Source organism: Podarcis filfolensis, assembly GCF_964270895.1.
Source record: "Podarcis filfolensis genome assembly, chromosome: 6".
Classification (NCBI taxonomy): domain Eukaryota; kingdom Metazoa; phylum Chordata; class Lepidosauria; order Squamata; family Lacertidae; genus Podarcis; species Podarcis filfolensis.
In genome coordinates, this window is record NC_139609.1 from 60,199,343 (window position 1) to 60,212,140 (window position 12,798).

The following is a 12,798-nucleotide window of genomic DNA, read 5'->3' on the forward strand; positions in this document are numbered from 1 at the left end:
CCTACACCTGTAGATTTCAGGGCAGTTTACACAACATATCATTACAATATAAAAAATATAAAATACATAACAAAACTTAGAACAGAAGCAAACCAATAAAACCCCTTCTACAGCACATTTAAAAAGGACATTCAGTGTCAAGTCAACCCAAGGCCTGTTTAAAGAGGAATGTTTTCACCTGGTGTGTAATGAGGGTACCAAGCAAACCTCCTTAGGGAGAGCATTCCAGAAATGGGGAGCCACTGCAGAAAAGGCCCATTCTCGTGTTGCCACCCTCCAGACCTCTCATGGAGGAGGTGCACAAAGAAGGGCCTCAGAAGATGATCTCATGTTCTGGGTAGGTTCATATGGAGAGCTGCAGTTCTTGAGATATTGCGGTCCTGAGCCGTTTCTCCTATGAAACCCTAGGACTTCGTTTGTTCCGTGGCCCAGTCCACACCTCTCATGCTTGTGCAGAGCTGAAGAATCAAATGTCTAGAAACTTTCAGAAGTTCCATTTCTTTTCCAGGTGTCCCAGCTGTGTGCCCAGCAGCCCGTGCAGAGTGAGTTAGTACAGAGGTGTCAGCAGCTGCAGTCTAGGCTATCCACGCTGAAGATAGAAAATGAAGAGGTAAGCTAACAAATTCCATTTTTTATTGGTCTTTTCCCTTGCTGTTTTACCATAGTCTGGACAATATGTTGGAGGAAAGTAAAGGCAGCTGAGAAGATAAAAACATATAAGCTTCAGTTCAGGCACAATTTTTTAAGGCAACCAAACAGCAAATGTTAGATGTATAGTTGTGTACGTTTTGGTCCAAGTTTCATGAATTTGTTCCACCTATGCTATAATGTTAACTGAAAGTGTGCATAAGATTAAATCCTCAGTCTCCTCTCAGCCACTTTTCTCTGTAGACCCTGTTCTTGTGTTGTGTTATGCTTAAGAATCACAGACCCTCAGTTGCAGTAAAAGACAAACCGAGTGATAACAAGGCATTTTCCTCTGCATTCTCACCTTCGCTCTTCTCCCTCCCCCCCCTTTATAATTCCTCTCTTGTGTTCACACTGTCAGGTTAAGAAAACAATGGAAGCCACACTGCAGACTATCCAGGATATCGTCACCATTGAGGATTTCGATGTCTCTGACTGCTTCCAGTATAGCAACTCGATGGAGTCTGTAAAATCAACAGTCTCCGAAACCTTCATGAGCAAGCCAAGCATTGCTAAGAGACGGGCAAATCAGCAGGAGACAGAACAGTTCTACTTCACGGTAAGAGACCTGACTTTTAACACGCTTGCAGCAAAGCTGATATGTGTTGCAGCTGGAAAACTGTATGTGTCGTCTGCAGTTCTGGCTAACAAGCTGTCAGCATAATTCTTGAGAGGAATAATGAGAATGGCCCACCTACAAGTTCAGTGTCTGTGTGATTATCTCCCCCCCACCCCTTTGAAAGCCTATGTTCATCCATGAAAGCTTTCACCATAATGAATTTGTTGGTCTTTAAGTAGCCACAGAGTTCTTCGTTGTTAATATTGTTTGCGTCTTGTTAAGTGGAATGTAAGCAAAAATAACATTGCATCTAAACTACACATCACAATAAGGTGTCTTTGTTCCTCTATCAGTTTATAAGCTTACAGGTTGATAAAGTTAAATCTGGGGTTGATTTGATTTCAGGATGGAGTTTTGCAGTGAAAGAAAAAAATATTTCACTGAAAATTGTTCATCGGTTTATCCATTGTTTCAGTACACATTTCCTGAAAGCTTTCCTGAAAGCTTTCCTGAAAAGTGGGTGAAATTACAGCTAGGACCATAAGAAACATGGAAGGAACATAGGAAACTGCCTTATACAGAGTCAGACCATTGGTTCATCTAGCTCAGTATTGTCTTCACTGACTGGGAGCAGTTCTTCTGGGTTTCAGATGAGGACATTCCCAGCTCTACCGGTAGATGCCAGGAACTGAATCTGGGTTCTTCTGCAAATGCCTCCCATTGACCTACAACCCTTCCTTAGCGTTCCCTGCCATCAGCATGTGTATTAACTGGATGAGAAGCCATGTGGCACAGTTGCCTTCTCCATTCTAACAACCCGAGTTGTATACATGGAGTCTCCTTTTAATGTTTTTTTACCTAAAACCCTGATCATTGGCTGTTTGGGAGGCTTCTTTTCCCCGCCCCATTCCAGTTTCCATGACTAACAGCTGACTAGTGATATTTTAGATTCTAAAAACAGGACTCCATGGGCATTCATTTGGATCAGGGCATGTGTATAGAAGGTTTTTCTTTTTTAAATAAAAACTTGCCCTTCTTAATGAATTTTGCAGTATTTAAAAGATTTGTATTCCTCTTAAAAGAATGATAGTGTTCATGAATAAATGCTATATATTAGGTAAATTACTTCGGGCAGGATGGTTTATGTTGAGTCTTGCCTATAAATAGGTTTACCGGAGAGTGTATTACTCCCTTAGACAAGCACTCAAAATACTTCAAATGCCACATTAAATTAAAAGGTCTGCTTAGAAAGAGAATTTATCAGAAAAATGTGGGTGGAGAAAGTGATTCAATTAAGAAGCAATTGACTTCCCTGGCTGTGCAAATGGCTATTTAATTGAACTTGCAGGTCTTCTTTTTCTAGAGAAACATATTCTCTTTTCTAACAAGCACGTACTAATTTTACCCATGCACGGTGCTTTGTTTTCATTTGTACCATGCTTACCCACAACCCGTGCCAATAATATTAGACTTTTGTCTCCAGGGAATAAAAGTGGAGTTTGTCATGTCATATACATGTACCCAGGATAAAGAAGTGGGGATTGAAAGAGGCTGTTGTATAAACAGCCTTTTTTCTTATTAGTTCAAACACTTGATAGATCTGCTATGTGAGAGACTTATAAATAACCTTAATAAGAATTTGAGGCTTTGGTTTAAAACAATTAGATTGGGGTTTCTTGACATAAAAATGGGTAATGGCTGAGCATTCCTGTTAATGAAGGGAGGAAATGCAGGGAACAAAGGTAAACCATCAGTAGAACTGCATTTTCATATGACATAAGTTTGGCAGGACACAAAAGATGCACCGCTTTGAAGATATTTGCAGCATCCTGGGGTGGGTCTAAATTAGATGTTAGAAACTTGACATCGGAAAGGTCTTTTTTCATTTGGCACTTTTCTCCTCCTGTCTAACTCTAGTGCATTATGGGAGCTTTTTACATGCTTGTCTGCAATGGCTCTACAGGCGTGCCACCACCTAACTCGGGATATTTTCAGCAGACATCAAAAATTATCCTGAGGCTCGATCTGTCAAACAACAACACTTGCACATCTTGTCAATTTTAATTTCCCCAAAATATGTCGTTGGATCAGCTCATGCAGCCAGGGTTGATTATGAGTAGGGCTCCAGTTCTGGGTTTTGTCATATTTTAAAGAAGCACCTCCTCTTCATTAATCCTGTCTGGGTAGGCTTCATGCCAGAAATGTTGTTACAAGCAGGGCTGCCTCTTGAAGTGGCATAGGGTGCATATTCTGAAAACTCATGGACACCCTGGCCAGCCATTTCTGGTGGTAAGTTGCAAGCAACCCTTGTGCTAAGGGGGAGGGAGAAAAAGAACTGTGCTGTTTCTTCCAAACTCTGTACAGTGGAACCCAGGTTATGTACCGTCCTCCTTACAAACGCTTCAGGTAACAAACTCCACTAACCTGGAAGTAGGTCTCCTGGTAGCGAACTTTGCCCCGGAATGCGAGCGGAAGTCGCACGGCAGCAGCGGGAGGCCCCATTAGCAAAAGCGCGCCTCATGTTAAGAACGGTTTCGGGTTACAAACGGACCTCCAGAACAGATTAAGTTCATAACAGGAGGTACCACTGTAATTAGCTGGGCAGAAGATGGCTGCTTGTTAGGATAGGTTCCTGTCATGTCACTGTGTAGATTTGTGCTTTTCTCACGGGTCAATCCCTTCTGAAGAAAATGACTCAGCTTGCTGTTTATTGCACTAGCTTGAGTGCTTGTAAGTAATTCTTGTGTGGCTCATTTTAAGTACAGACTTGTGGTTCTTATGGAGAATTATTGGGGCAATAGGATGTTCATAGGTATGTGGCAATGGAAGTAACTTCAATATACCGTAGTCCCCCTTTATAAATTGTTGCTGTTGTTTTCCTGTCCATTACAGTAGTATCCAGAAACATCAATCACAGATAAAGGCTCTCTTGTACAGATTGTCATTTTTTTAAAAAACATAATAAAATGCTAGTAGGTTTCAAATATCAGCAGGTTGACGCAGGTACCGCAGGAACATAGGAAAAAGGCAAGACTACAAGAATCCCCAGGATGGAAAATGCTTTCTCACCCACCCTCCTGCCCATTTATTGAAGGCATTGCAGCAGCAGAGGGAGTGAAGGAGGACTATTAATCTTACAAATATATCTGGAAAACCTCTTTCCCTTCAGGAGCAAACACTCAAATTGTATGTGCTTACTGCTCTATTCTCCACACAAAACTGCTCCCTCTCAGGGAAGTGTGATGGAACAAGGTGCAAAAGGGGAAATGGATTGACACTTCACATTAGCGACTCATGCTATGTGTTCCTTATGTAAACCCAATCCTTGTCTCTTTAGTACCCTCAGAACAAGAAATATAGAAGGCCTGCAACGCATTTCTCTGTGCGCCCCCACACTTTTAAAACTTCCATTATAAAATGTCAAAGACAAAATAACATTGAATTGCTGCTTTATTCTGTGATTCAAGCAATCCTTTTCACAGCCAGTTTTAGCATTGATTTTCTTGGGAGATGTTTTCTGGTAGATGCAGCACATTTAACACCATTTTTTAGTTTGTAGGGAAGACAATGACTATTATTACTGAAGGGGGAGAGAGGAAATATTGGTGGCTGGTGCACAATCCTTGGGTTCCCATAATCCCCACTTCTGATCCTACCATAACCCTATTGCTTGTTTTCTGTGCTTTGGTATCTCTTTTGTAAAGCAAGGTTAAGAGTAATTTCACACTTCACAATGGCCGTTAGAATAAGCACATGAAATTGAGGTGCTGGTCTGGTGAGGGAGGTGTAGATGTAGCAAAATAAGTAAGACATCTGAAGAAAGGATGGATGACTGTAGTTTACATCTAATTGCTATCACTTGTTAAAAATATCAAGCCACTATGTAGTCCTTCATCTTCAAAGTGCTTGGCAGAAATGCTTTGTTAATCTGCACAAAATCCGTGAGACTTATGAAAATATTATTTATAACCTTGCCTGTAATCAGTGCCATGCTGCTTTTTATCAATGTGCTGTTCTTTCTCCCTTTTTAATCATCAACAGTAGCACTGTGGTGCTCCTGATTTCCTTCCCCTCCCCCAGTGCATTCTGGGAATATCTCTCCTCAAGCTGAATGCCTGCATCAGCTTTGATGTTGCTTTTTCAAAAATGAGCTGAGTGATCAGGATTCCTGAGAGAGGGTTAAGGATATGAGACATATGACAGAAGGTATTTCCATACAGCCTCGAAAGCATAACACTCTTGCTTTGCCAGCAAGGCAGGAAGACCTAGACTGGGTTGCACATTAGCCTATTATGTTTTTATCTTGACAGCTGCTTCTTACTGGTAAATACCAAGGTGGGAGATAGTGTTCATAGTTGTGCAGTTGTGGGTTAGGGTTAGGGTGGGGAGAGGGAGCACCGTTAAGATTCCTCTGGTATAGAGTAACACATTCTTTCATCAGAGAAGTTGGCAGTACAGAAACAGCACTGTGATTTTAGGCTGTCCCTGGTATAGGACTTCTGATGTATTGTACCTGGGCCAGAAGTGCTATCGTCTTAAGGTGGCATTGTATTTATTTCAAAATGTTAACTTGGTTTGTATGCACAGGCATACAATGGCTTTACAGTGGAAATACTTGTCGTTGATGGTCAAAACAAATTGGATTGATGCTGCAGATGATGGAATTAAAACAAGCGGCTTATAGCCCAATGCTGTGAGTGTCCACATCAGCACTAGTTCACATAGAGGCTTGCCTGTATACTTACCTGTTGACTGAAGCATGCAGGAGGTAGGCCCTCAGGCACAGTGACTTATATTATATGCTGGAAAGCTGGTGCAGCAGTTTGTCATTAAGTCGCTTGTAATTGCTCAGAGGTGGGAGTGCAACTTGAATAGGACAAAAGTGGCTGGTGCTACCAATTCTCCAAGGTAGGATGTAGCATTATGAATCATTAATTTTTCTTTCCTTCTTACCCCTTTCCCCCATTACTTTGATAGTTTTGCCCTTTAAAATGGTGAGTTTAACACTGCTTATTTTAACTTCACAGTTAGTAGGCATTACACTGAAATAAAAATATTTGAAGCCAGTATGAAGTAAGAAATAAATGTGAAAATGTCACAATGATAGCTAGGCACTTTGGTATTTAAATAACTTTTTCTGATAATATGCTGATTCAACTGCCTAAGACCCCAGCACACACCAGACACAGGGTTGGAGGGCAGGGTGCATGTTGGATTGGGTGAAGGTAGACAGTGTTCTCGAAACTACCAACATGAATTTGATGAAACTGTGGGAGGCAGTGGAAGACAGGAGTGCCTGGCGTTCTCTGGTCCATGGGGTCATGAAGAGTCGGACACGACTAAACGACTCAACAACAACGACAACAACATCCTTCTGCCCATGAAGCTGGTTTTCCACCAACATGCCATAGCTGGTTTGACAGTCAATGTGAAGTGTAAGAAAGCTCTGGCTAAAGCAATTAGAGATTTGAATAAGAATCTGTCAAAGGAATCCATGGACGTAAATTGGAATACAAGAGTCTGCTCCAAAACAAGAAAGCTGGATATACGATAACCCCATGGCAGGAATTGGGGCTAGCAGTAATGGAACAGAGGGAAAACAAACTCTGGGAATTGGTGGCCCAGGGTTTAAATGAAGCGAGACCATCACAAAAGCCTCAATTCCTGCCTGGAAAATCATGTATACCAGTAGCATAGAATGATTTATCCACCTACCTGAATGGCAACCAGTCTCCCGTAATGAGAGAAAGGTCCTTTTTTCCTTTCTGAAATCAAATAAAGCTCCTGGAGCTCTATATTCCTATGTAAGGAATACATAGAATGGTGGGTGCCTATCCTGGCTGGCTTATTGACCACCATAAACAACATGGACCAAATGCCCTCTGGATGGAAAATACCGGTAAGTATTCTTTTCCCAGTTTATAAGAAATGCAGTAGGAATGATCTGCAAAACTATCTGCCAGTTAGTTTGTTATACAACTCCTCAAAGCTATATGAGCAGTATCGCCTTCAAAAATTTATCCAACTGGTTGCAAAATAGCAACATTATTCATGCAGTACAAGCTGGATTCAGAGAAGGGCACAGTCCCATTGATCAGTGTTTTACTCTGAACCATATTATAAGGAAATATACTAAGAACATTAAGAATAATCTTTATGTAGCCTTTATTGATCTTTCTGCTGCATTCGACTTTGTTAATCAATACAGAGTGTGGGAGAAATTTCAAATTGCCAACATCAACTGCAGATTTCTGCTATTGATCCAAGAACTATGCAGAAATGAGGGTCAGAGTAGTTTTAAAATGATGGTATGACTGATGTTTTTTAAAACGTCATGAGGAATGCAAGGTTGCATTCTTACCCCTCCTTACTTTCATATTAATGATTTGGTGCCATATTTAGCCAATGCAAACTCTCCCCCTCCAATAATTAGGAACAGAAATATCTCAATTTTGATGTATGCAGATGATTTGGCGCTCCTCTCTCTTTCCAGATTGGGCTCAAAAATCTCTTGGAGGTGTTCAGCACATACTGTTAACAGGAAAGTCTGTCTATAAAAGACTCTAAGACAATGATTATGATTTTTGGCAAACACAGTCCTAGGTATAAATGGTGCTTATAGAACAAACGTAGTCTATTAGACACCTGGGTATACTCATTAGTGAAACACTCTCTTGGAAGTTTCATATGGAGGCAGTGAAAGTCAGGGTACAGAAAACCATAGGGGCATTGATAAAGTTCTGTTACACGATGCTATGCTCTTTACCATCAGGAATTTCAGCAGCACTTTGTACAGAATCCAGGTGGCCAACACTTAAGGCAAGAGCGGACTGCGCTCAGTTAAAGTATATTTTTAAAATTGCTACTATGCCTATTGAGTGGTTTCCTGCTCTGTGCTATATGGAGTTGCATGATCAACTCTGGAAAGCAGCTCGTCAAGATAATAATAATAATAATAATAATAATAATAATAATAATAATAATTTATTATTTATACCCCGCCCATCTGGCTGGGCCTCCCCAGCCACTCTGGGCGGCTTCCATAAAAACCAAAAATACAGTAAAATATCACACGTTAAAAACTTCCCTGAACAGGGCTGCCTTAAGATGTCTTCTGAATGTCAGGTAGTTGTTTATCGCTTTGACATCTGCTGGAAGGGCGTTCCACAGGGCGGGCGCCACTACCGAGAAGGCCCTCTGCCTGGTTCCCTGTAGCTTTGCTTCTCGCAATGAGGGAACCTCCAGAAGGCCCTCGGCGCTGGACCTCAGCGTCCGGGCAGAATGATGGGGGTGGAGACGCTCCTTCAGGTATACTGGACCGAGGCCGTTTAGGGCTTTAAAGGTCAGCACCAACACTTTGAATTGTGCTCGGAAACGTACTGGGAGCCAATGTAGGTCTTTCAAGACCGGTGTTATATGGTCTCGGCGGCCGCCCCCAGTCACCAGTCTAGCTGCCGCATTCTGTATTAGTTGTAGTTTCCGAGTCACCTTCAAAGGTAGCCCCACGTAGAGTGCATTGCAGTAGTCCAAGCGGGAGATAACCAGAGCATGCACCACTCTGGCGAGACAGTCCGCAGGCAGATAGGGTCTCAGCCTACGTACCAGATGGAGCTGGTAAACAGCTGCCCTGGACACAGATTTGACCTGTGCCTCCATGGACAGCTGTGAGTCCAAAATGACTCCCAGGCTGCGCACCTGGTCCTTCAGGGGCACAGTTACCCCATTCAGGACCAGGGAATCCTCCACACCTGCCCGCCTCCTGTCCCCCAAAAACAGTACTTCTGTCTTGTCAGGATTCAACCTCAACCTGTTAGCCGCCATCCATCCTCCAACCGCTTCCAGACACTCACACAGGACCTTCACCGCCCTCACTGGTTCTGATTTAAAAGAGAGGTAGAGCTGGGTATCATCCGCATACTGATGAACACCCAGCCCAAACCTCCTGATGATCTCTCCCAGCGGCTGCATGTAAATGTTGAAAAGCATGGGGGAGAGGACAGAACCCTGAGGCACCCCACAACTGAGAGCCCAGGGGTCTGAACACTCATCCCCCACCACCACTTTCTGAACACGGCCCAGGAGGAAGGAGCGGAACCACCAAAATGTTTAGAGTATTCTTATTTTCCAGAACTGAGCTTTGCTTTGACCTTGATTAAGTGTCTCTTAAAGGATTGGCTCTTCTAGAAAGAATCCAAAAGGGACCTACAACTAATTAGAAACACCAAATTTCCCCATTGGTGTCCACTCTTGAGAGCAGAGCATTTTAGAGCTAGTTATCTGACCAAGCTCTCACCAGCTGCAGTAAGAAATGCCTTTATTGAGCTGTATTTCTCAGTGATGCCCACTGCAGTCTTAGATGGATGCTACAACAAGATCCCATACGCAGACAGACTTCATATTTGTGGTCAGCCACAGGTGAAAGACATCACTCATTATCTGTTAACCTTTGTTCATACATGCATGGTTTCTTTTGAGTGACAATAATAGGTTCGTAACACATAGAGTGGGCCTCTATGTGTTGCTTAATACAAATTTGTCATGTCCTTTGCATTGAACAATAAACTTATCAGCTGCATTGTTTCATGCCTGTAGCTGCATTTAACCAATCTCCAAATCCTAGTTTGGAGGATCAGGAGTATGTAGCAGTAGGTTTGGGCTTGCGTGTTCCCTTCTTCCTTTCCTCTGCACAGAAGGGGAAGTGATTGGAACAGTCTACTTCTATTGAGTGGTGAAACATAGTTTGCCATTATGTCCAAATGCTGCATACTATAATTTTCTATATGCCCATATTAATATGGGATTAAACTGTTAGTTCTAATCATTGGGCTGCATTGTGGACTTTATTTTGTAATCTGCATATAGCTATCTAATAGTTTAGGGCTCAGAGTCTCACCTTCAGGTTTAAATTGGCTCCAGGCAGGCAATCTGTCATGTCTTATTATCAAGTGGTTATTTATTTTAATGGGGCCTTGACTGACAGCAGGGAGCAAACCACTGAACTGTGAACATGCTTGCAATGAAAGGTTTCTCTAATGACACTGTGCTTTGGCATTGTGTTCCTCCACTTCTTAGGATAGTGTGGGTTGGTTTGACTGCTCATTTAAATCCTAAATTTATTTGCAGTTGTATTAGTTTTGTGCTATACAATGCTCTTAATTCTAAGGCTTCTTGAGAATTTATGGACAATCTGTTTTCTGGATTTTTTCCCTTTTAAATCAGCATTGGTAATACTTGATATTAATTTTTCCTTCCTTCCTCCCCCTTTCCCCCCATTACTTTGATTTTTGAAAGCTTTGCCCTTTAAAGTGGGGAATTTAACACTGCTTATTTTAACTGCACAGAGTTGTAATCCGTAACACTGTAATGAGCTAGGACACTGAAATAAAAACATTTGAAGTTAAAATTAAGTAAGAAGTAAATGTGAAAATGTCACAATGATAGCTAGACATTTCCCCTGAAAAATAAAGACCTTTCCCTGATAATGTGCTGCTTAAAGGGACTAAGAGTTGTCCTTTGAATTTTTCAAGTTTCTGTTGCAGAATAATTCAGCATATAACACACACTGGGTTGGAGGGTGAGAGGTGCATGTTGGATTGGGTGCAAGTGTCCCTCTGCCCTGCCCACTTTTGCCTGCTAAGCATACCTCCTGCCAGCTGCCACCAGGGCAGAGCTTCTCCTGCATGCCAAATGTGTGGGAAGGCAAAAGTACTACTGCAGGATTCTCACTGGCAGTAGCCAGTGGAAGGCCACAAAATGGGGCATTCCAGAGGCAGAGAAAATGGGTGGGTTACCAGTTTGGGACCTGCTGGAACCCAAACCAGTCCCATGGCTATTGTTTCTTTAAGGGGAACACAGGGTCTCATGTCCTATTAAGGTTCCTGACTAACCCAAGGACAGCAACAAATACAGAGATGAAGCAAGGAAGGGAGCTCTAGCTGATGTTGTAGGAAACCATCCAAGGGAAGTTCTCGTGAGACTGTTATCCTGGATACGCTGAATTGGCTTCAAATAGTCTGAATGAGGAAAGGGCCCTTGGAAACAGCACATTGCACAATATAGTCGATTGGGGGCAAACACTTTAAAGGATTGTGTTACTTCAGGAGAGGAGCTACCTGAGGCAATAGATGGACTTGATTCCAGCCACTGCCAGGCATGGAATCCCCATGTTTCCCACCACAAAATGGACAGGATATTCATAGGGAGCAGGGCTGAGGGCCATGAGCCAATCAAATGAGGTACCCTAAGTCCTAAGCATATTTGTAACTTCAGTACGTAGTGCAAAGCTGAAGGGCTCTATTGAACGCTATCATTGATTGCTAGCCATGATGGCAGTTCTGTGCCTCTGCAGTTAGTTTGCTTCTGAATGCCAGTTTCTGGAAACTGCAGTAGGGATGAGTGCTCTTCCACTTGCACCCTTAAAAATTCTATAGATCTCATGTCTCTATATGGGGCCAGAAATGGATAAAGTCATTGGGTTTTTTGAATGGCTTATTTTAAATGTTATCTTCAGTAGGCTGAGCCCCACACAAATTCTTCTGCCAGCACTACCCCAGATTTGCAGTACAATCTGTTTGCTAGTCCAAAAGGTATTGTTTTAATATCCGTAATATGACAAAGAGACAGGCTATGGTATCATTCAGTGAGGTTAGGCCAGAGCTATGAAGGATACACAACCACAATGATAATTATTTGTGAAAGCTCCTTCACTCTACTGAAATGCCCTGTGTTGGGTTGCGTGTGCTTTTGTGAAAGGTCTCGGTTATTTAGGTCTTATTTAGTTATTGCATGGGAATCATGATGGTTTGATTTACCCTAAGCTCTTTGTCACATAGGGGGTATCTTGGTCCATTCCGGTCTCTTGGTCCATAGTCCTTCTGTGTCCTAGACATAGATGTTGATCCTTGGCTTCTTTTTGCTCCAACAGAAGTTGAAGGAGTATCTGGAAGGGCGGAACCTCATCACCAAGCTTCAGGCAAAACATGACCTCCTTCAGAAGACTCTGGGAGAAAGTAAGTCTGGGAATCACTTGTCATTGTGTCAGCCCATCCCTCGTAATTACTGAATTAGGCAGCTGACTGAGCATAACAGACTTGGATTATCAATGCTAAGTGGACAAAGTCATGTTTTATGAATTTATTATTCAATCCCTACTGCACTGCTTAAGTAATGATGAAAGGGAAGTGCTTAATGAGCCAATAATGTGCATCATCTATTTGTTTAACTGAAGCATATGCCTATTTCCTCCCCCCCCCCCCACTTTCCCCATCCATTATAACAATCCCACAGAATCAAATTGGGGTAATCCTAGTAATTACTTTGTTTCTCCTAGCATGCAAATATTCTTATCATTTAAGGAAATGTTTTTTCCCCGTGGACTTGCTTGCCTTTCATCTCTGTGTGGACTCTTTTAAGAAATCCAGGATAAAAGAGGTATTCATAGGTAGAACTGGAGGTAACCATTCTACCAGTGCAAAGCCTGTTGTAACTTCATTAAACTGCTTGGACCACCAGCAGCTGGAGCTGGAATGATTAGTTGTCTATGACACTGACGT

At 42.3% G+C, this 12,798-nt stretch overlaps 1 protein-coding gene across 7 annotated transcripts in view; it reads left to right on the forward strand.

Annotated features, from left to right (window-relative positions):
* Positions 1-12,798, forward strand: part of SRGAP2 (SLIT-ROBO Rho GTPase activating protein 2) — a 196,136-nt gene that overhangs the window by 134,298 nt on the left and 49,040 nt on the right. For 4 of the 7 annotated variants that reach the window (XM_083617110.1, XM_083617106.1, XM_083617108.1 and 1 more), the window contains 3 exons: positions 509-610; positions 1,049-1,246; positions 12,171-12,255. In XM_083617110.1, coding sequence (XP_083473236.1) covers positions 509-610; positions 1,049-1,246; positions 12,171-12,255 — 385 coding nt within the window. Of the gene's footprint in view, positions 1-508; positions 611-1,048; positions 1,247-12,170; positions 12,283-12,798 lie in introns of all 7 variants that reach the window. The other 3 variants (XM_083617107.1, XM_083617109.1, XR_014548983.1) reach the window with 2 other exon arrangements.